A 23,465-nucleotide genomic window follows, 5' to 3' on the forward strand; every position below is an offset into this window, starting at 1 on the left:
CCGGCGACAAAGTACTGTAGCTTTCCCGGTGGCTTTTGCGATGGCGTTCTTTACCCCAACCCCCTTTGGCGACTTGTGCAAGCCGGCAACTGCTCCCAGCGGTGGTCTCTTTCCGGTTGTCCTGTTCCGATTTACGGGGGTTCATGGGGTGAGTTCTCTGACTGTATCACCACCGATGGTAGAAGTCCTTTCCGGCGCTAGTATTACTCCCAGTGAGTTCGCCTCTTCATGCTTGATCCCGGTATGTGGTTTTGATGCTCTGAGTTGGTGTCTAGAGTTGGACAGTATTGGAGATGGTTTGGATGAATCCAGCCTCGGTCCAATGGTCCTTGTTTTTTCCGGCCTTTTTGCCTTTTTGGAGTGTTGCCGTCCGCGTTTGGGTGAGGGAAGGGGCGGTGGATTCGTTCTGGATGGGGTCTGGCGTCAGGTATGGCTTTTTCCGACGCTGTTTTGCAGATTTTCAGGTGCTTCCGGAGAAAGGTTGGTCGTTTTTCCGGTGGAAACTATGTCACCGGCGGTTCTCCAGTCGCTGGCCGGTGTCTTGTCGGTGGGTGGCAGCGGAGCTCCGGGGATGTATCCGGCGTTGACCGTCGGTGATCTCCGGATGGTAACGCGTCATTGCCGGTTTGGGAGGTGACTGGATTTGGTATCTACCGGATTTTGTGGTGATTTGATGCTAACCGCGTCTTGATCGTCGCTGATGAAGGAAGGTGCACGTGCATGGATTTTGGATGCAGAGACCGGGTCGACCCGCTTAATAGCGGGCAGACCCGTTGCTTGGCAATATGAATAAGTGTTGTTCCTGGTTCATGTTTGAGCAAGGTGGACTCCGTGGCTAGATGGTATGAGAGCTTGGATATGAGCCGTATGGCGTGGGGTCGAGTCTCTCTCGGAAGGCGGAGGATGTTTATTCATTTTCCCTCCCGTTTGTAGACGTTTTGCTATTACACGTCATATTTTATCTTGTGAGCTAAGGTTCTAAAGGTCGAGTGTGGTGCAGTGGCAGAATGGGCGTATTTGGGGCATTTGGCCAGGGTTCGTATCTGCATGCAAGATTTGTTCGGATTCAGTGCTTTGCTTTGGCATTTTTCGTGCATGATTTGAGACACATAGTATGGTGCACCTAATAGACTTAGCTTATTTTAATTAATTTTGCTTAGTTCAATTGGGTTAGCCGAGTTTGGATTTCTTGTTTGTGGTTATTATTTATGCGTTTTATGTAATCAGGGGTATGCCCCGATGTTACATGTATTTGGACTTTTGATTTATATTTACATTTCCGATTTCATGATTATCAAATATAATACTAGAATCTGCGACTGTTGTAGAACAGTTGCTAAATGGCATTTACAACAGTAGCGGATGTGTAGATCTGTACTAGTGGTAGTAAACACCTTAAATCTAATTAATTTCAATTTAAATATAAATATTCTCTCACAATAGAGTGTATTTCGAAATCCTAAATAGTTTCTAACTCCAAATTCACTCTTATAGTACGAGACAAATTCATACCACTGTTCTTGATAAGGTTTGAACTTGCACATTGTGATTGCCAGCAGATCGAGTAGGTGATTAACCTTACTTTGAATTGGTCAGCCAACTGAGATGTGGTTCCGGGTGAATATATGTGTCTCTAATCTTGAATGTAGGGCAGATGTGATGTGCGATGAAAACAACTCCTCCCTCAAATGCCATCTAAAATGCTACATACAGACTCAGATATCCGTGAGGCAAAATTCTCATCAGCGGTGAAGATCACAGTTCTTTCTGCTGTAACTTCAATCAACGCTTCATTAGGCTCCGAGACATGTATTGTGGAAGAACTTAGACTTTGTTCTATGGTTGCTTTGATTCCCATCTTCTGTAATGCAGCCACAAGCGAGTCCGGGTTGGTCCTGCCCCAATACACCACCGGCCTAGTTTGCGTCGATATTTTTTGATCATTTCCGATTACCAACTCATACTTCCCCCTCTCCATGACTAACTCTCCCTTCAATCTTGCGATTTCCTTGTCTTCTTGAATGGACTTTGTGCAATGGAGTAACCGGGAAGCCAGATCGACACCAAGACGTAGCTCTGATGAACCCGGCTTCAGCTTGGGTATAACCAGAGCCTCCTTTTCAGAGAAATAGCTAAAGGAATATGTGTGGTTCAAATGGCTAAAATGTGATCTCAAAGTTTCAGGAAGCTGAACAAAACAACAAAAATTATTTGAGATAATAGTCATTAGTATCTAGCAGTGCACAATGTATAACAAACGAAATCATGTTCACAAGATTACCAGAATGTGCTTTGGTTGCAGTGCTTTCAGTAAATATGGAGCTTTCTTTAGACTACAAAAACGTATAAATATAGAACACCAGTTAGAAGGCACCAAATGAAAGAGCTTAGAGCTCGATAGTCGATACAGATATGCACAAGAGAGAGAACCTTACTTTATTCCAGAAAGAAATGAGCACTGCAGGACCTTCATTGCCATTGGCTTGAAAGGCAAAAAAGCCAAATTGGCATCAGCTCCTTCCTGGAAAAGTTCAAATGTAATAATCAGCATATTATGTAGTAAACACGAGTTTATTAATTATGGAGTAAACTGCAGACAAGAAAGCACCTCCATAACAAGCAATGAGTTTGGATCTGCACACCAGCGGCGAAGCAAATGAACAACGGGTCCTAATCGCAGACTCCAATGCGGACAAAATATTATACAAGGTTCCTGCCAACTTGTTCTATGCACAGAACATTAGTCATATAAAGTTAATAATGCTGATATATGATGAAACAATAGAAGTTTTACTGAAACATACGAATCACACTCTCCAATAAAGTAACATTTCCCCAAAATATATACATTCAAGCTAATGCATATAATTACAAGTTGTCCACTACACAGGAAGAATTTATCTTACAATAACTCTGGAGAATGAATTGCGGGAAACAGCTGGAGCCTTTTGCCATTCAACAGCTCAACATGGGAAAATAAAGATTCCCCAGCATATAACTACAGGACCCATATAAGTGGAAAGTTAGCCTCAAGTATTATTCCCTAGAAAAGGACATTAAGACAATTTTAATCAGATAAGCACTTAAATAGCATACCCTGTCTTGTCTTTGCTTGCACAACCATTCTGGTATAATATTTGAAAAGGCCAATAACTCTTTAGCTACAGAAGAAATAAAAAATATGGGAACCTAAAGAAGAATGAAAAGTATCAAATTCAAAATCATTAGATTTAAAGGAAACAAGATCTGAAATCTGAATTTAGTATTAGGCTAAGAAATAATACTACAAGACTGAGCCAATTTTTTCTCAATGGAGTGCAATTCAATGGCCTAATCTTAGTAAAATTTATAGCAAAAGGCTAATTCTTCAGTTTCACATCTCCTTCATTTAATAGAAAACATTTAAAAAGAAAAAGTAAATTACAGTAAGCAGCCTGCTTTCTGACCCTTCTGATATGCTAGACATCAGTATCCATCTAAAAAACTGTTAGCGTTTATGAATAAATACCTCTGTTAGAAACATACCTTCAAATTTGAAGATTCTAAGGAAAGTCCTACATTCTCCAGCAGCTGCAACATAATACCCGGTCGTCCAATGGGAATAAGGACTGATCCTCCAGCATTAACAGAGTCCAAAACACATGAACATAGAAAATCTATTTTCTCCATCTCTTCTGTGTACTCACTAGAATCAAGCAAGTATTTGGCTGTCACTTCCAAAGAAAAATCACTGCTACTGCACAAGTTTGTCCAAATTTAAGAAAATTTTAGTTATCCCTCCAGTGAATATTGGAGTGGAGGGAGAAAGAGTAATTACAGCACAAATCATAAAAATGCTATACATCTGCATGAATCAGGCTGTGTGTCTGACATATACATAAACATCCCGTAGCCCGTAGGAGGTACCTTGAATTGGAGGAATCATTACAAGCGGGCATACATCTACTGTTGTCACCATCAACATTGTCAACATCCGAAGGTGCATAGCCAGAGTATAACAATACATCACTTTTTTGAAGAGAAAAATAATCAAAACTCATTGCAGTTGCTGATGCAAAGACAGATCCTGAAAGATATGTGATGCTTCCTTTTGGACTGACAATGGTCCAATTACAAGCACCAATCTCTAAACCAGAACTGAATGCTTTTAAGCTTAAGGTGCCACTATAGAAGGTTTCTTCGGCATATTTAAGAGACTGAACCTTCTGTATGCAACTCTTGACTTCTGCTGCACTGATAAGATTTAGGTTTTAGATCCTCAAGCATAAATACCAGCAATTCGGCTAATGGGTACCCAATTCTTTTCTTAAGTCATAGAAACCAGAATATTTGGGAACGCACATGAAAACTTGGATGAAAAAAAAAAAAAAGTGAATATATATATATATATATATATATATATATATATATATATATATATATATATATATATATATATATATATATATATATATATATATGTATGTATCACAATATGTACAACAAATTCCAATCAAATTATAAAGAGTAAGAAAAATTCATGTCACTGTGGAAAAGAGGTGAAGAATAAATAGAATTTTGCTATTAGGCAAATATCATACTATTACCTGTAAAATGGCATCCACCCACCAAGATCTATCCCATGTTTGCCCAAAACTATCTCCTTCAGTTCCAAGGGAAGCAACTCAAGTTTTTCCCAATTCATCCATTCTGGGAAAGCAGACTCTTGGGCTCCATAGAATTGCCTCAACTCCATATGGATAGCAACAAGGTCCTCCATTATTAGCTGACCAAGTCTAGCAGCAGCTTCTGTTGCATATATCTGATAACATAACACATCACACTATTTTCAATAAGCAGGAAATAGGGATAGCTGAAACGTTAACTAAGCGACAAGTTCAATTTTTTTTAATTACCTTCGCAGAAAAGTCTTTGTCACGAGTAAGATATGGTAACCCTAGCAAGCCCATTGGACTTGTGATCAACACAACATCTATGAAAGATGTATTGAAAAGGTGCAACCTTTCAACAGTTTTATACCATGGTTCTGCATGTATTAAACTTGTGGCATCAAGACATTTTCCAGTCTGTGATACAGACTCTGAAGAATGATGACCTCCCAGGGCAACAATTTGTCTATCAAGCAAGGAAGGTGGATCAGTTGGCAGTGGAGAAAAGACTGAAAGAGCTGAAAGGTCCAAAGGGCAATCAAATAACACCTGGAAACCGCAAATGTTGAGAATGTGGCATGGTGGGAAATGATAACCCTGACCCTTGCTCAAACATGTCTGCACACAGGTTGAATCCATAAATGAACACAACAAGAGTAATTCTACACCCAGCAGGAATGAACAATGAAACAAGTTTTTGAGAGGGGAAAGACTTACAAGCTTCATAGGGCTTAAGGATAACCAAGTCAGTGCTAAAGTTCTCCTAAACCTGTATAAAAATAAAATAAGTAAATAAATAAGGCAATTATAGTGAGAAATAAATTCTGAAACAATGTACTTGTATAAATGTAGGCTCTCATTTGTAGAAAGGGGCCATGAACTTTAACCAGAGAACTCCACATTTGCTCCACAAACTGCTATGGAGAGAATTCTACAACAAAATTGTCAAAATTCCTCCATGAAACGTTACATATACACTATAAAATTCCTCCACAAACTTTACACTATAGATAATCAAGACTCAACTTTTTTACAGGCTACTTTTTAGACTAATTCTAATGATGGAGGAATTTTTCTGTCCTGTTAAAGTTTTTAGAAAATAATTACGAAAAAAGACAATATGAAATTTCAATGAGAAGTAAACTCTGGAATTATGTACTTGTTCAAATGAACTGATCAATTTCCGCAAAGTTGTATACTGCTACCCAACAATTTTCACCAATCTCTAAAATAGATAACAAAAACCAAAACATACGAGTAAACTTATCCCAATTTACAAACAATGATTTATTGCTTAGAGCTGTTTACATATAGCTATATATGCTGCAAATGTTGGTAAAGTAGTGACAATATTTTTATGGCATTTATTTTCATCACAAACACATTTTTGGTGGTGATGCTATTGTGAAGTCCATTATGATTTGCAATGTTTCCGGACGAAATAAAACTTTTTGTCTATTTTTGTTATGAAAAATTTAGTACAATACTTTTTCCCTTACTGGCATTTATCTAGTGAAACTGTATACTTCTATGTCAAATTAATGTGTGGCTAAATAAAAGCATAGTTATACATAAACAATACATCAAGCACCTTATAGGCAATATGGACTTTTCAGTTAGCCAGAAAATTCCGGGCGAGGAAAGAATGCAGAAAAAGGATTTTGATAAAATGCACTGATCATAAGCGAAATACTTCATTCTTACCGTGAAAGCCAGCAAATTTCCGGCCGGAAGTAGCCTGAAAGTCTTTGGCTCTGATTCCAAGCTGCAACAGATACACTCTTTCTGAAGATTCAGTCTTTGCGAAGATCCCGTGGGATTGGTACCGGTTCCAGGGGGTAAGGCCGAACTAGTTCTGGCGGGAAAACAAAAACGCTGCCCTGCTCTTGCTGCTATGGAGTAACAATTCAATGCTCAATATATCTGTTTTTGCTGGGAAAAAAAAAACATTATTTATTGAGAGATTGAATTTTTAAAAAATGATAAAGTAAATAAATATAAAAAGTATTCCGTATATAAAATAGTTTTTTTTTTTTTTTAAGTTTGAAAATTAAGTTTTTTTTTTTTTTTCATATTTCATTTCCACGTTTCATAATTAAATTTGAGCTAGATCATGAATGGGCATAACATTAAAATAATATTTAAGTTTTCCATTTTATAAATTTTGATTTAAAATAGGTAAATAATCATGATATTTTAAAGAGTAACGCTATACATCTTTCTTAAAATTTTCTTCATTATTTTTTACTATGAGGTAACATAATTTAATTGATTAAGTTAGGGGTGACATTTTGTTTGGGGTTATCCATTTCAATCTGAACGATTAGATTTTGATTTATTGATAAAACTGATTGATTTTATATTTTATAAATTGAATAGTTTTAGTTCGGCTCATTTAAAAATCGAACCAAACCAGGAAAAAAAAAAAACATTCATACATGTTAAATAATTGTATATTTTATTTATTACCAAAATGCTTGTATATTTACAAATTTATCCAAATGTATATACTAAATGTTGTTCTTTGTTCTCAATGTTGTTTTGGTGAGTTTGTGACATTGTTGTCAGATGACAGATGCAAGTGAAGAAGTTGGTTCAGTTTGGACTTATTTTAGGTTGATAAATTTGAAATATGTATCGTGGACTTGTTTTAATTTTTAAATTTAAAATATTAATGAAAATAAATAAATAATTATGTGCGCAAGTAAACTAGCTAGAAAATACTTAATAATAATTTCTAATCTTAGCTATTTAAGTACAATTATAGATTTTTTTTTAAAAAAAAATACAATTATAGATGGCAATGACCTTGTGGTCTAGTGGCACAAAATTTGTTTTTAATAAAATAGTTATAAACATATACTGCATTGTAACAGAGTCAATATAACTCTAATTTTTTTTTAAAAAGTACAATTACATTGTACCATGTACTATTTGAAACAATTACTAATGTAATAAAGTAAAAATGTTTGATATACATGATTGCACGTACATGTTATTAACGCAAATCATTACAAAAAAAAAAAAAAAAAAAAAAAAAAAAAAAAACCTTTTAAACAAAATATATTATTATAATGAGTATTATTTGTATCAATATCGGTTTCCTTAATTAATGTTTTAAATACAGTTCCTTACACCTTTCAAACTAAAAACAAACACATTAAAAAAAAAAGAAAAAAAAAACAACAAAAAAAAAACAAACAAACAAAACAAAACAAAACAAAAAAAACAAATATAAGCCATGTAATCGCACGTAAACTGCACAACATGTAAGAGCATCTCAAATTGTTTGATTTTTGCGCAAATTTTAGGAAGCTATGTAGGATATAGAAAAAAAAATGGAAGAGAAAAAAAAAAGAAAAAGAAAAAAAGATTTTGACAAAAAAAAAAAAAAAAGGAAAGCAACGGTAATATGTCAGAGTGGCCGCCAGCTAGCACACTCAGACGCGCCCCAGCAAGCGTGTGAGGAACACGCGCTCGGTGGGGGCATTTCCGACTTTTTTTTTGTTCTTCTCAGCAAATCATGAAGTTTAACCAAGAAAAGAAAAATAAACCATTACACAAAAAACTAGATGCTCACATTTTTCATGTTCCAAAAACCAACAAAACCCCCTAAGTCAGGCTCTTCATGTAGTTTTATTTTTTTTTTTATTTTATTTTTTTTTTTTTTTTTTTTTTTTTACAAAGGAAGGGGGACACCCACATATACACAAGATTCACCTACACCAAAGCTTGAACACTAAACCTCCCACATAAGGGACCAAATCGGATACCAGTGGACCACAAGCCACTTGGTCTAGATATAACTTTATATTTGAATATTTGATTAAAACCAAATATCTAGCTTGTTAAATGTGCAAGTAGCAAATATTATCTGATTTGGCAAATCAAATATTCTCATTAGGGATACTTCTTACCAATTTTACATGAGGATGAGCTTTTATAACTCATAATTTAGATATTAATTATTTTGCGGTTAAATATTTGTTTATTCATGCCCATGCATGACTTAAATATCACCATCTTAGCTAGTGGTCTAAACACGACATTTGGGATTTGAATACTAGTATTTCATAAGTTGAATTCCAACTTCTACTTGGTCTATGATAATAATAATATTATTATTTTTAGAGTTAATCAATGATTTGGTCCCTCAATTATTAGCGAACGGTCAATGTAGTTTTTCAATTGCTTATTCATCGATTTGGTCCCCGAAAGTAATTGTTTTTAATCGATTTAGTCCTTCCGGCCGTCTTTCGTCAACCAGCCGGTGAGAACTCCAATTTAGCAGGGGCATTTTGGTATTTTCTTGTCTTCAGCCCTCTTCTTATCACGGTGGCCACCTCGACGAGACGTGGCAACTCTTGTCTAGACCTCCGGCAACAAAGTAGAACCATCTCGGATATCTACTCGCATTAAGTCCCAGATTGTGGACGTATCCACCGCACCCGGGTTCGGTTGATTCACCACGAAGGAAACAAAGGCCAGCAGGGGTGCATTGGTGGTCTCAGATTGATCAACGGGGCCTTCCATCGACGTCACAGCCTTCGTAGAATCGCAATAGGCGATCTCGGGATCGCGATTTGCGATCGTGTCGATGATCGCCGAGATGGCGAGTGAGAACGGCGATCGCCTCGCCGATGGGTGACGAAGTCTGGAGGGCGTCTCCGAAGACCATCGCCGGTGTCAGTGGACATGATCGAGTGCACGATCGTCGACTGGTTTGCGAGAATCGAGACTGGTAACCGTTGACTTGACAGTTTCGCGAAGTCTCGATCACCCTAGTCCGATCGCCGATCACAACACACTGCCTCATCTATTATTTTGTTTTGTTAGTTTTTTTTATTATAAAGAAATTGGTCAAATAAAAAAATAAAATTAATTTATTATACAAGCTTAATTTGTTCTGACGTGACAATTAACCTTCAAATAAACTTATTTTATTAAATTTATTTTAACGATTTTAAATAAAATTAAAAAAACAACTCCTTTGTTTCTGCGGATAGACAAAGTGTCAATGCTGTTAAAACAAATTCAAAAAAATTATAATTTTAAAGATTAATCACCAAGTCAATAAGGAATCCGAAGTTCATTCACTTTTAGTGTAGGAATTAAAATTACAAATTATTTTTGGTTTAGTGGTATGAATTTAAATTGTTTAGAAAATTAATTGCAATTTTTGGGTTGAATAACTAATTAAATTATATTTTTGTGTATAGTTTAATAATCATTTGAGTCATTGACTCTTGTTCCAAAAATATATATATATATATATATATAATCATAATTTATATAATATAAAGAAAATAGGAGGAAAAAGGGAGAGAAGAAACAGTTGAATGAGGAGACAAGGGGAGTTGAGAAATAACTACCCTTGTCAGAACGCAAAAGACCCACCAAAGTCTTCCTACCAATAGACTCAACCTTGAAATGTGAAATTCCGAAGCTAATCACAAAACCCTAACCCCCATTTTCTTCTTTTTCTGCTCTCCGAAATGCTCAACTGTTTCCTGCTCTCTTTGCTCCTCGCAATCTCCTGCCTTCTGCTTCCATCCGGGGCTTCATACTCTGTGAGTCAATGCCATACTCGTTCACTGTTCTATTTCTTACCTTTTTTTTTTTTTTTTTTTTTTTTTAATTTAAATTGTGCAGTGGAATTGGGGAAAAAGGGTATACTTTTGTGTATGTAGGTTAAGTTCGACGTGTAATTGAAGTAATTTTAGAGGATTTTCCAGTTTTACTTATCATAAGTTTCCCTTTTCAGGTTTCTAACTCCTCTCAAAACCTAGCTCAAGTTAAAGGTAAGATTTTTATTTATTTATTTTGAGTGCTACAAAATTTTATTTTTCTGCTGCTTGTTGAGATAATTTGAGAACTTGATTATGTCTGTGACACAAAGCGATTTAGTTTAACAAAATATTATCTTTGTGTATGCAAGTGAGTGGAATGGTTAGAGAAAGTATGGGAAAGATTCTAAGCGAATCAAGTTTATCTGTTTATATTGCTTCTTTCTCTGTTTCTGATATATGTGCTTATGGAGAATAGGGATGGTAACAGGGTGGGGCAGGGAGTACACTACCTGTCCCCAAACCACCGCCCAGTTCCTGCCAGAGAATGGAAATCTTTCCCATCCTCCATCCCTGCAGGGAATTTTGTGAGACAGGAAAATCTCCACCCTCGGTCAACCTCTAGTTAAACTAGTACAATTCTTAATATTTATGTAAAGAAAAATTCAAAATATTAAGTTTTTAATCTTAAAATACTTCAAATTTCATCGAATTCTCAATGACAACCAAAATGCCAAATACAAAATACAAATAGTCTTCAAGCAAATAAGAACACAAATACACAATTACAAAATACTAACACATCTAATAGCTGAAGCAAGAGTCTTGACTCTTGATAGATGTGCAGTTGTGTGAGGACAATTTGAGCAAGAATTTATCTAAAATTTGTCTTCAAGTGTTGTACGTTACTAACTCCAGGGCTTTGGTGATGATAGGTCTTATATAGGAGATACTGAGATAGGCCACAATGTTCAACAATCAATATACCTTTTAAATAATGTGTTTCTTGGGAAAGCATGGCAAATTTCTTATCTTTAGTTCTTTACAACAAGGAATTATCAATAAAATTTAATTCAAACATTTGAGGAATCCAATGCGCTGGAATAGGCCCCTTTTGTCACAACTGTAGGTGCAATTTTTCTGAAAACCAGAATGGATAGTGAATGCCTTTTTCTCTGACTATATTCTAGTCTTGATTGTCTGTGAGAGGATATGGCACCAAAAAGCTGTGGAGTAACTTTTGTGTTTAATATCTTCAAATATTTCTCTCTCATTGGGATTAAATATTTGATGTGCCTGAAAATTATATTACAATTATTTAAGGGTATGTATTCTATCCATTTGCCTAGCTCATTCTGAAAAGACTGTTCTTTTTGCATATAGAATCATGTGATCCTGGTTGGTCTAGTGGCCCAAGTGGGAAGAAGTGTTACAAGTATATTTCAAACTCAGACTCATGGGATGACTCTGAGACTAACTGCAAAACTTCTGGAGGAACACTAGCAGCTATAACATCCCTGGAAGAACTTACTTTTGTCCAGAAGCTTTGTGTTGAAGTCACAAAGGAATGCTGGGTTGGAGGAAGGAGCAGCAATAACACTGGTGGTCTGGGTTGGAAATGGTCTGATGGCACATCTAATTGGAATGTGAATCTCAGTCCTAAGGTGACTAACAACTCAAGTTGCCAGAATTTCACATGCAACATTGATAATGCGGTGGACGTCTGCACACTAGTGACAAATGGAACTTCAGTACTCATAGCTGAGAGATGCAATGTGTCTCATGCATTCATATGCATGGTTAATGCTGGTATGCTTAATTTATAAATTGTGGTGGTTTGTATTTGTTTAAGATGGATTTATCATTCAGATAGTGCAATATACAATCTTGTTAACTGCATTACTATTACTTATAACTATATGATTTGAACTCTTGTTTTATATCTATTACTTTATAAATTGAAATACAAATTTTAGAGTTCATTTCTTTGTTCTTGTCATGATTATGTGTGGCAGCATCTTTGCTGAATTGTCATTATAAGTTCCAACTCTTGTATGTGGTGCTTGGTACTAACTTTCATACTTGTGGAATGTCAGGGAGCAAATGTCACAATATGCGCTGTCACAGGGAATATCTGATTATTCTTGCTGTTGTGAGTGGTTTGATTCTCTGCAGTACTATGGCTGTTGTAATATGGCTTCTCATCTATAAACGAAGTAAAAGACGTAAGAGATCACGTGCAGCATTAGCATTAGTTCCTCCATCATGGAAAATCTTTACCCGTGAGGAAATAAAGTCTATTACAAAGAATTTCAGTGAAGGAAATCGTCTCATTGGGGATGCCAAAACAGGCGGTACGTATAGTGGGGTTTTACCTGATGGATCAAGGGTGGCTGTTAAAAGGCTGAAAAGGTCTGGGTTTCAGAGAAAAAAGGAGTTCTATTCTGAGATTGGAAGGGTGGCAAGACTTCATCATCCAAACCTTGTTGCAATCAAGGGATGCTGTTACCATCATAGTGATCGCTACATAGTGTACGAATTTGTAGCAAATGGACCCTTGGATAGATGGCTGCACCATATTCCTAGAGGGGGCAGGTGTTTGGACTGGACTATGAGGATGAAAATTGCCACAACTCTTGCTCAAGGAATTGCGTAAGTACTTTTCTCCTTTTTTAAGGGGGTCATATTTGCAACATAACAAAATTCAAAAGAAACCTAAGAAATAGAAGATAATGTTCAAACTTTCACCAAGAGAATATACTTCAATGTCTAAACCAGCTTGTTAGGCATGAGTGGCCGTGCACTCTCATCCCTTAAGAGAGGTCGGGAGTTCGAACCCCCTCTCGTATGGAAAAACTAATCTGGCCAGCACTTTGTCCCTTAATTGGGCTGGCCCGGTGTGAACGGGAATTAATCTAAGTATGGTACGGGCTTAAAGATGCCTCCTATAGTTAGGGCTTGCTCAGGAAACCTCGTGGTCTAACAAAAAAATATATATATACTTCAATGTCTATCATTTCTTTTGCCACTCCAATTTTGATATTATTTCCAAGAACCTTGAAGTTCTTATAGATTTTTTAACAAATTCATTGTGATGGCCTCAACTATAACATAATAGTTAACTTGTATCTCCTACTATCTTGCAATGAGCCTTCTCTAGTTCTTTCTATGTGATAAACCATTCTTTTTTCCTCTAGTTCTGGTGGTTATCAAGGATTGATTTAACAAGTATTCTTTGCCATAGCTTCTTCGTCTAGCTCCTCATAAGCCCGTCTTATTTATTTCATAAATTGCAACAGGTTCCTCCATGACAAGGTGAAGCCACAAGTAGTGCATCGGGATATTCGTGCAAGTAATGTGCTCCTTGATGAGGACTTTGGTGCTCATCTCATGGGTGTTGGTCTCTCTAAATTTGTTCCATGGGAAGTAATGCATGAGAGGAGGGTCATGGCAGGCGGGACACATGGATATCTTGCTCCAGAATTTGTTTACCGAAACGAGCTTACTACAAAGAGTGATGTCTATAGCTTTGGAGTGCTGTTGCTCGAAATTGTCAGCGGACGCAGGCCAGCACAAGCTGTTGATTCAGTCGGTTGGCAAAGTATATTCGAGTGGGCTACACCTCTGGTTCAAGCTCATCGCTATGTGGAGCTCTTGGACCCTCTTATATCCTCGTCTTCCTCTTCACAGATTCCCGAAGTTGGAGTGGTTCAGAAAGTAGTCGACCTCGTATACTCTTGCACACAACATGTACCGTCCATGCGGCCCAGAATGTCGCACATTGTCCACCAACTGCAGCAGTTGGCCCAGCCCGCCATTGTAAAGTAAGTTAAATTTGTAGTTGCCTAGCTAGATTGTAATTCATATTTAGAGGACACATGTGGGTGGGTGTTTTTCTCTACCCTTATTAGCTCTAGTTTTCTAAATGTCAGGTAAAATAGAGGGGAATAACAAAAACTAGAAATAGCAGTCTCAATGTTTAGCTAGTTGTAGGATTGAATGCATGATGAACTGTTGGATTGTCTGTCTAATCTTTTGTATTTCTGGGAATCAACTTCTGATTTTTATACCAATTTCAGAACTAAATTTTAAACCCCAGCTTAAATTTATTATTTCTGTAACTCCCACATCATAATCAATCATATTACTTGAAACACGTAGCAGCGTTGTCACCATAATAATACCCACTCGATCACTTCCCTCAACCATGCATCCTGACCCACTGTTCTTTTGCTCTAAGTTCATCTAAGGCTGAACTTATCCCTGCAAACATCTCCCATTCTCAAAAATAGGTCTCACTTCCACATCATCCAATTTGCAAATCAGCTACCAATTATTATTGTGTGGACCATATTTTGTATACTGTAAAATAATGTACATTCAGTACAAAAATAATGTATATTCAGTATAAAAAAATGTACATTGTATTCAGGGGATGTACATTATTTTTTTTACTGAGTGTACATTATATTGTATAATGTACATTCAGTACAAAAATAATGTACATTCAGTATATTAAAAATGTACATTTTGTTATGGTCCACGTAACAATGTGTGAATCATGGTCCATACAATAATTTACCATCATCTACTATTCACATTACACCCGTGCAAATTCAATCAACCTTCAAAAATGAGCTCAACATATTAAAATAATATTATCAATTACATTAAAATATTAAAAAGTAAAGAAAAAATAAAATAAAAATAAAAAGTGCTGCCGTGGCAGCTTTTTCAGGGATTTGCAAATAGCAAATTTGCAAATCCCTTTCAATTAAAAAATAAAATAAAAATAAAATGGTGAAGTGGCTTTGCCACATTACTTTGCAAAGGGGAGTTTGGCTAGGATGTGGTCAGCCTAACATTAATTGTTTGATGAATGCCAAATCGTACTCCATGACTTTTAACTAGCTCAATGTGTTCTATTAATTATTTAAATTTTCTTGAAACCCGCTTAATAAAAAGAATCAAACATTCAAAGTACATAATTAATACTTATTCCGTTTAAGAATTTGATTGAAAGAGTAAAAATTAGAATCTATGTAATAAATTGTACCATTTTCAAAAAAAAAAAAAAAAAAAAAAAATTGTACCAAGAAACACAATAAAAAATTAGAATCTATGCAGTTGGGGGTCTTGGGAATTATTGGAACAGCCCAACAACCCAACCACATCCAACTACATTAACAATTATCAAACGTAATCACATGCCTAACTATGATAATTGCTTCCTTTTCACTTTTCATATATAGTGTATTTCTTGTTACGCAACCAAACCGATCATAATGTTTTTTTCTTCATTTTTATCAGTCCTGGAAACTGCTTTACCTATCTTTTCCAATTCCTATGCCTACTTTTTCTTTTTGAAGTCACCTTTTTTAGGCTTAAATTTGCGAATGTAAACGGTTGGTAGATTACTTGGCCATTTTCGCTTACCTACTAACAAACTCACTAACTAAATTGCATCGATCCATCAAATGTCCAAAAAAGGTTTATATAAAGTTATTGGAGTTTGAGGTTCGTTCCTAAAATGATGATATCATAAAGAAGTCAATCCTAGCTTAATTATTATAGTATTAAAAATATATATAAAGAAAATAGAAAAATACATAAATCTAGACCAGATAATTTTGATCTATAGTATCAACCACGTACCAAATGGTGAGCGAATTCCCTTAGGAGTTCTTCAATGACTTGCAACCCAAGTTAAGAGGAGCAAAAGTCATACGCCATTCAATTTGCACACATATTTGCTTCCCTATAAATGTGTTTAATCGGGCGATCTCAATATTCATTTAACAAATCATGAATAGCAACCACCAGGTTGAAGCTCATGCACTCTTTTTATCTTGTAACTTGAGTTGCAATAAAAGAGTATATATATTTGCTATCCAATAGTGCGGCGCAGTAGGTAAACAAGCTTAGATTGTGTATAATAGATCAATATGAGGTAACCTAGTATAGATTGTCTGTATTTGATTGACCCAAATCAATAAAGCAAATACATAACGAACTCCCACAAGAAATCAAATTTGAAACCAGCCCAACTTAGTTGGTGGTTGTTCTAAGTATATTTTAATTTCATTATATATGAAAAAAATAATTATTCCTATTTATTTATTGACTTTTCAATTTTATTGATTTAAAAAAAAAACAAATAATTTAAGATAATTTATGAGTTGTACGGAGTATATGGTAGTACAAGTTTAACATGGATAAAAAGAGTACAGATAATACACATCCCAATATGCATATATGACATGAACATTTACTAGTACCACAAAGAACATTCACATTATGCTGACTATACAAAGCAAACCTTGGAGCAGTTTACAAATGGCGATCTTGCTCATGAGCATGAAAATGAATCACCAACTCCAAAATATATATTAATTATGTGGGATTTTACCCTATAGAATATAGTATTGTGTGTTGAAAAGTCCGAGGAGTCATGACAACATATTGCAGATGTTGGACAACCATTTCAAACCTAACACCATTAACTTTTAATTTCTCCATGCTGATATCACTCCATAAACTTTCTTCAAGTTTTTACGAAAATGATTTGGAACAACCTAGAAACATTTGTTTTTTATATGTAGGTAAATTTTTAATTTATTAGCTAATTTCTTATAACATTGGTATTTGAGAATAGAGATGGATGTTCGTCTCACACGACTCATTAATAGTAACTTAATTGGGAGTTGGGACATCACAGTCAAACCACTTTTGTCCTTTATATATCTAAAGCCTTCAAGTATATATATATATATATATATATACACACACACACACGAGGATCATATGCAGACTGCTCTTTCTATTGAACATACAAATGGAAGGAATGCACCGTAAGATCTTCGCACTTCTCTCAGGATGCTAGAGTAGTGCAATGCATTGGTAGAATAATTGTGGTGCATTTCTTTAGTTCACCACTGGTCGTCTTTTTTCTCGGTTTCTATGGCATCGGTGCCAGTTCGTCAGTCGCTAGTCGTTTGTCATCGAAAATATCGCCGGAGGTTGTTGGAATTCTAGTGACCTGTAATAGCAAGTCACTAACCGATTTTTTGACTTCATTGCACCAAAATACAATGTTAATGAATTTAATTAATACTTTAAAAAGTTTAAGGGCATAATTAACTTCTTAAATAATGTTTGATGACTTATTTGACTATTTTCCCTTATAATTGACGTGTTTAATGTTCCTATTTCTTAATATTGAATAAAATGAAAAGTTAATGAATCGGTGTGAACAAATCATTGAGGATGGAGGATTCGAGGAAAACTTCAGTAGTAAGTAATCTTTCTAGACTTTAATTTGCAGCTCAAACCAACGCCGTCTAATCTCAAAGAAACCATAATATATAATTTAATATGCCAAAGGATAGGAATCAGCAAAGGCATCATTGTTTAGCTTCGAAAAAGCAGTCCAATTGAGTTATTTTTTTTTATTTTTTATTATAAGGAAGGGGATACCCTACATATACATACTTGCCTCAACTAAGATTTAAATCTATCACCTCCTACTTAAGGGAGCAATCCGATACCAGTGGATTACAAGTCACTTGGTTCAATTGAGTTGTTTGATTCTTCCTTATATATTATTTTGCCTGGTTTATAAAATTACAGATTATTACATAAAAATAAAATTTATTTAATACACATTCTTAAGTATTAATTATAAATAATAACTGTGAATTTATATCTTTACTATAAAAATAAATAAATAAATAAATAATGAAAAAGCATCATTGTTTATTTGCCTTGAAGCTAGGTACTCCGTAGTATATATGTAGGTACAAAATCGTGTCCCTATGGTAAAAATTCTTTTCATTTTGCAGAATGTGAAGCATCCTTAAATTCAAAAGTTGGTTCACTTGCTTACTTTTCTTACAGGCCAGATATTCCAAGAATTCAACATATATACTAATAATCAAACACAATAAATTTGTTTAATATCAATCCTTAATTGATTAAGTAGGTTTGAGACTTTTACAACTGTTGAAAAAATACTTAATAGAACTTGCCTCCAATTCAAAGACGTTATTGCCCATGATGTTCGCACCATATTTCTTTTTAGAACTCTTCAACAATTCAAAATTTTTAACAATTTATTCTTGAGTGATGCGAGGATAAGTCACTATCTCTGATGGTGTAATATAAGTGGTGCATATGCTCTCATCATCACAATCAAAATTACTAATCTCTAAAAGTATAAATAAGGAAATTAATAGGAATAATAGAGGTTTGTGTTACATAGTTTTATAAAAATTAAAAAAAAAAATAATTTAAGTGCCAAGCAGTTTGTGCTTAATTGACACATCTGTGACTCTTCTTGAGGAAAATGTCACAAGATCGAATACCCGTGATGAGATATTAACTCTTTGAGTTATAACTGATTGAGAAAATATTTTAAACATATACTACACTAAATATAATAGAGTCATTTTCAAAAAAAATATATATATAATAGAGTCGATAATACTAAAAATCGATTTCATTTTTTTTTCCAGTGTTTGAGTGTTTTAAAGCGCTTGTTTTTCTTATACAATGATCACTGATAAAATTGAGCATTACAACTTTACCACATGGTGAAATGAACTAAAAGCTGAGCATTGTCGGATAGATTTTCAGATGGCATATCTATATCTATAAAACACTGGAAGGCCGAAAACATTTTCTATAGTGCTGGAATATTGTTAATTAAATTGGGCATTAATATGCAAAATATATTAACTTGAGAGCTACACTCTCCCAATAATTCTTGGGGTAAAAGCTTATGACTTTTTAACTTTGTTTCATCTTTATTAATTTATAAAAATAACACCATTTACTCACGAACCAAAATCATAATATCTTAGTTTATCATTTTACATCTTTTTACACTTATCAGCTAATTCAACAAATAATTTTACCAAATATTTTAATTTCAATTCATTAATTCATTAGCTACTAAATTTTGAACTTTTAGCTAACTTTTCAGCTAAGCGTGCCAAATACAGTCTACATATATCTGAGTTCAATTCCTATTTTTCTCAAACCCATTAAAAAAAAATTAAAAGGAAAATGACAAACAGCAAAAGAGAGCCCACGGTCATACACTTGAAGTGCTGTTCCTAAGATGGAACAATATATTGTAGATGAAGGTATCGAATCTTTTTTTCTGCATGCTTTCTCTTTCCCCTTTAATTTAATTATTTTTCTCCCCCCTTTTCCCCCATTATATCTACCTTATATCCTTTCATCATTCCCATTCTCATTCCCTGAACAACAGATTACAGGGAGGAGAAATAATAATGGTAGTAATAACCACAAAGGCTCTGCCTTTCTTCTTCCTCACACTTTTAACCACCTGTCTCTTCACCTTTACTGTAAGCGTTCATGGCGGCGGAGACGACACTCATCATCGTAATCATCGAATGATCAGTCGAATGCAGGCGATTCAGGCCTCTGTCGTGCGCCGCGATTCATCTGTAACTGTTCCTTCATTTTGCAGCTTTAATCCGCATTCTTTCTTCTTCTTCTTTCTTTTGATTTTGGTTTTCAATTTTTCATGGCGGCGTAGGCGACGGCGGCGAGTCCGCGGGTGTACCACGTGACATCGTACGGCGCGGACCCGAACGGCAAGGAAGACAGTACGGACGCGATTCTGAAAGCAATTACAGACGCCCTTCAAGGTCCGAGTGATGGGTTCTTGTTTAACGGAATTCGGAACCTCGGCGGCGCGCGGGTGGATCTCGACGGCGGGAGTTATGTCGTCACCCGGCCGTTGCAGTTCCCGGTGGCCGGACGTGGTAATCTCGTGGTAAGCCAATCTTAAATTAATCAACGTACAAATATAAGTTTTTATTAAATGAGTAATATTACATTATTACACGTACTCTCACTTTTTACTCTATTTTTACATAATTTTTAAAAAATGTGAGCCATACTTTTTAATCCTTTCTTTTCTTCTTCTTCCAATAAAATTGATATACATTGCAGGAATTTTTTAAGTACTAGTGACTCTATTAATATACATGGCCAGAGTTTTACTCCATGGAGTTTACTTATCATTCTCCTTATTAAATATTTCATTCCCACATGCTTAAGTATATATTGTTCAAAATAAATATAATGTGAGGCAACCAGCCATGTTCATCATATTAGTAGCTTAATAACCACCCATAAAGTTACATCTTTGACTTATAGTAAAAATGACATATTTATCCCACACATAATCTCAAATAATTATTATTGCTAATAATAATTATAATTTAATTATAAAATCACAATATAACATCTACGTTTGTAGAATATATCATTTCTGAAAATTTCCAAAGACTAATAAGTCACCCAATATGATGCTGGCAAAATAGGCTCTTTTAGAAATATCATTTATTGTAGAAGAAAATAGGCTCTTTTAAAAGAAAAATGGTACAAAAAGTATGTAAGTAAACTTTTTCTGGTACCAAATGACATATATCATTTCATATGGTCAATAAAAAATGTACGTTAATTGTTAGTAAAAATAGCTATATTTGTATCTTATGATTGAATTTCTAACGTTATTACTTTGTTGGAATATAATAGATTCACGGAGGAACATTGAAGGCTTCGGATGATTTTCCGACGAACGGATATGTGATCGACTTATCGGCTCCGGCCGGCAACGGCAGCGGCTCAGATTACAATTTTGAGTACATAACGCTAAGAGACTTGATGGTGAATTCCAATTTAAGGGGAGGAGGGATTCAAGTGGTGAACTCCCTAAGGGTCAATATTGACAATTGCTACATTACTCATTTCTCCACAAATGGGATTTTAGTCCAAGGTGGCCACGAAACCTACATTAGAAACTCGTTCCTCGGCCAGCATATTACCGCCGGCAACGACGCCGGAGAACGGAACTTCTCCGGGACGGCAATACATTTGAACGGCAACGATAACGCCGTGACTGACGTCGTGATTTTCTCGGCAAACATCGGAATCATGATTTCCGGGCAGGCGAACTTATTGACCGGGGTGCATTGTTACAATAAGGCCACGGGTTTTGGCGGCACAGGAATTTACCTAAAAGTCCCTGGATTAACCCAGACCAGGATAGTGAATTCCTACTTGGATTACACCGGGATAGTCGCCGAGGACCCCGTCCAACTCCACATCTCCGGCAGCTTTTTCCTCGGGGATGCTTTCATTCTCTTCAAGTCCGTCAACGGGGTGGTGAACGGAGTCAACGTCGTCGACAACATGTTCAGCGGCGGGAACAAGGGGGTGGACATTGTCCAGCTGGACGAATCCGGCGGGGCATTCAAGAAAATCGACCAAGTAATGATCGACAGAAACAACGTTAACGGAATGAACCTTAAATCGACGATCGCGAGGGGAAGTGTCGAAGGAAATGGGAGTTCCTGGACCGTTGATCTCAACTCCGTTCTTCTCTTCCCCAACTTCATCAAATACGTGCAATACACGTTTAGTCCGGCGACCGGGAATTCTTTCGCCAATCACGCCTTGAGAAATGTGTCGAACAATGAGGTTGTGGTCGTGTCCGACGTGGAAATTCCGGCCAGCGTTTTCGTCATGGTTGACCAGGGAAAGTCGTATTGATTCTCAACATACATATATAAATAAATTATTGGCATATATATATATATATATATATATATATATATATATATATATATATATATATATGTATAGGTTTAGACCTCACCACCGACTTGCGGGAGAACTGTGAATAGGCTGGGTGGGTGAGGGGGGGGGGGTGGGGGTGGGGTTGCTTTACCACATTTTTCTAATTATTCTTTTCCAAACATTATTTCCATCATTCGTCAAAAAGAAATAGCATGTGTAGTGCATGTGAAGAAAAGTCACAATATTAATGGAAAAGGGATGTTAGATTTGTCCTTAAATTTTCTTTTCCAATGTTGAGAAAACTACACACGTTTAACTCATTATGATTATTTACTGATTAGAACCACAAGACATGTTTCACATATAATGCACATATAAATAGATGTTCTGGACTTCTATGTAAATCAAAGGAAAATGATGATAAGTATTATATACAAAAATTTTACAAAAGGCAAAATGTGATATATATCTCTTTAATCTTTTAGATTTTGAGTTAAATTAAAGTTGCATGTTCTTACTTTTGTGCTCATAATCAAACTTAATTCGTATCAATTAATATTACAAATTTTTTAGGTTTCCATTCTCGGTATCATCTTTTTCACTTTGTCAAAATATTCTCACTTAAATTAAATTTCATCATATTACATTTAAATAGTAATCACATTTTTCTAATGTATGGTATTGTTTTCGAAATTAAACATTATTTAGTGTAGTGAATGTTCATAAAAAAAAAAGTCACAATATTAATGGAAAAGCATTTCTTATACAATTGATATGTTAATTCCCGTATGCCTCCGTCAAAGAGTCTTTCCTCTGGTGTGAAAGCGAAGTCAGACAGGTCTGGTAGCTGAGTTTTATGATAATTAAAGTCCCTTTCTTCAGTAATAAATGTGCCTTATATAGGTAACTAGACGAGCTTAGGGACACATGCCGAAGATCCAGCATCTCCCCAATGTGGAGGATGTAGGTTGGTTGGTTAGGGAGGTATTGCCAAGTGTCTAATCTAAAGGAAAACGGTAGACGGGACGTGATTAGATAATGTGTCTAGGCCGCTCACTTCCCTGGTCTCGAAGGTGAATGTCCCAGTCAGCTTAACCGGGTGATCGAGAAGTCTCAACAATCATGTAACTGGCGGGGTGCGGGCATGCGTATGTGGAAAGAAGAGGGAGAGAAGGGGGTACAGTGAGCATGGAGAAATGGTGGGAGTTATTCCGGTCGGTACATGAATGACAAGGTGAGCCCACCGGATTTCCCGAGCCACGGCGTGGCCAGGGGGTCAAGCGCCCCCATCGCCCTTGACGATGGGGCCATTTTTATCTTTCCTTTTTATTTACCATTTTTCTTTTTGCATTTTTTAAAAATATTCTCACTGTTATGAAATTTAATTTCACCTACTAAATTTTTAATGTATCTCCATGACGTCTACATACACATAACACATGCATGCGCGCATGACCGTACGAATAGTACGAAAGTCGAAAGAGAAACGAAACGGTCAAGAAAGAGACCTCAAAACGCACTGAAAAATAAAAATTTAAAAACTATAAAGTTACGTTGTGTTTAACCCTTCAATATACCTTCTGTTAGTCAATAATATTTACTAACACAAACTGAAGTACGAGGAACCTGTCAT

The 23,465-nt window shown here is 35.7% G+C and overlaps 3 protein-coding genes across 7 annotated transcripts; 2 read left to right on the forward strand and 1 right to left on the reverse strand.

The window, feature by feature from the left end:
- Positions 1-1,367: 1,367 nt before the first annotated feature.
- Positions 1,368-6,580, reverse strand: LOC109165420 (integrator complex subunit 9 homolog). Of its 4 annotated transcripts, none has more exons than XM_019314164.1 (13): positions 6,354-6,580; positions 5,367-5,418; positions 4,896-5,267; positions 4,587-4,801; positions 3,907-4,233; positions 3,526-3,736; positions 3,097-3,189; positions 2,907-2,998; positions 2,609-2,726; positions 2,436-2,521; positions 2,282-2,333; positions 1,676-2,188; positions 1,368-1,595 (listed from the first exon to the last, which is right to left on the reverse strand). In XM_019314164.1, the coding sequence occupies exons 2-12, from the start codon at positions 5,373-5,375 to the stop codon at positions 1,685-1,687; spliced, it is 2,079 nt and encodes a 692-aa protein (XP_019169709.1). In that variant the 5' UTR covers positions 5,376-5,418; positions 6,354-6,580; the 3' UTR covers positions 1,368-1,595; positions 1,676-1,684. The 4 variants fall into 4 exon arrangements, with proteins under 4 accessions (XP_019169709.1, XP_019169710.1, XP_019169708.1 ...); XM_019314165.1 differs by lacking the exon at positions 1,368-1,595 and having other exon boundaries at positions 1,612-2,188; positions 4,896-5,076; positions 5,110-5,267; XM_019314163.1 differs by lacking the exon at positions 1,368-1,595 and having other exon boundaries at positions 1,612-2,188.
- A 3,401-nt stretch (positions 6,581-9,981) lies between these two features.
- Positions 9,982-14,309, forward strand: LOC109165740 (C-type lectin receptor-like tyrosine-protein kinase At1g52310). Its single transcript, XM_019314651.1, has 5 exons — positions 9,982-10,219; positions 10,414-10,450; positions 11,600-12,025; positions 12,313-12,868; positions 13,516-14,309. The coding sequence occupies exons 1-5, from the start codon at positions 10,145-10,147 to the stop codon at positions 14,042-14,044; spliced, it is 1,623 nt and encodes a 540-aa protein (XP_019170196.1). The 5' UTR covers positions 9,982-10,144; the 3' UTR covers positions 14,045-14,309.
- A 5,120-nt stretch (positions 14,310-19,429) lies between these two features.
- LOC109165741 (polygalacturonase QRT3-like) lies at positions 19,430-22,120 on the forward strand. 2 transcript variants are annotated; one of them, XM_019314653.1, is made up of 4 exons: positions 19,430-19,689; positions 19,782-20,021; positions 20,789-21,850; positions 21,897-22,120. In XM_019314653.1, the coding sequence occupies exons 1-3, from the start codon at positions 19,513-19,515 to the stop codon at positions 21,803-21,805; spliced, it is 1,434 nt and encodes a 477-aa protein (XP_019170198.1). In that variant the 5' UTR covers positions 19,430-19,512; the 3' UTR covers positions 21,806-21,850; positions 21,897-22,120. The 2 variants fall into 2 exon arrangements, with proteins under 2 accessions (XP_019170198.1, XP_019170197.1); XM_019314652.1 differs by having other exon boundaries at positions 19,431-19,689; positions 20,789-21,844.
- Positions 22,121-23,465: the final 1,345 nt, after the last annotated feature.

Source organism: Ipomoea nil, unplaced genomic scaffold, assembly GCF_001879475.1.
Source record: "Ipomoea nil cultivar Tokyo-kokei standard unplaced genomic scaffold, Asagao_1.1 scaffold3069, whole genome shotgun sequence".
NCBI classification, from domain to species: domain Eukaryota; kingdom Viridiplantae; phylum Streptophyta; class Magnoliopsida; order Solanales; family Convolvulaceae; genus Ipomoea; species Ipomoea nil.

Bases quoted from the DNA above. Each gene is read 5' to 3' on its own strand.
- LOC109165420 (XM_019314164.1), bottom strand. The intron at 4,234-4,586 runs GTAATAGTATGA...AAATCTTATCAG, and splicing joins GGGTGGATGCCATTTTACAG to TGCAGCAGAAGTCAAGAGTT. The intron at 2,334-2,435 runs GTAAGGTTCTCT...ACGTTTTTGTAG, and splicing joins TCATTTCTTTCTGGAATAAA to TCTAAAGAAAGCTCCATATT.
- LOC109165740 (XM_019314651.1), top strand. From the start codon at position 10,145: ATGCTCAACTGTTTCCTGCTCTCTTTGCTCCTCGCAATCTCCTGCCTT. The intron at 10,451-11,599 runs GTAAGATTTTTA...TTTTGCATATAG, and splicing joins AAACCTAGCTCAAGTTAAAG to AATCATGTGATCCTGGTTGG. The intron at 12,026-12,312 runs GTATGCTTAATT...GTGGAATGTCAG, and splicing joins CATATGCATGGTTAATGCTG to GGAGCAAATGTCACAATATG.
- LOC109165741 (XM_019314653.1), top strand. From the start codon at position 19,513: ATGGTAGTAATAACCACAAAGGCTCTGCCTTTCTTCTTCCTCACACTT. The intron at 19,690-19,781 runs GTAACTGTTCCT...ATGGCGGCGTAG, and splicing joins TCGTGCGCCGCGATTCATCT to GCGACGGCGGCGAGTCCGCG. The intron at 20,022-20,788 runs GTAAGCCAATCT...GGAATATAATAG, and splicing joins CCGGACGTGGTAATCTCGTG to ATTCACGGAGGAACATTGAA.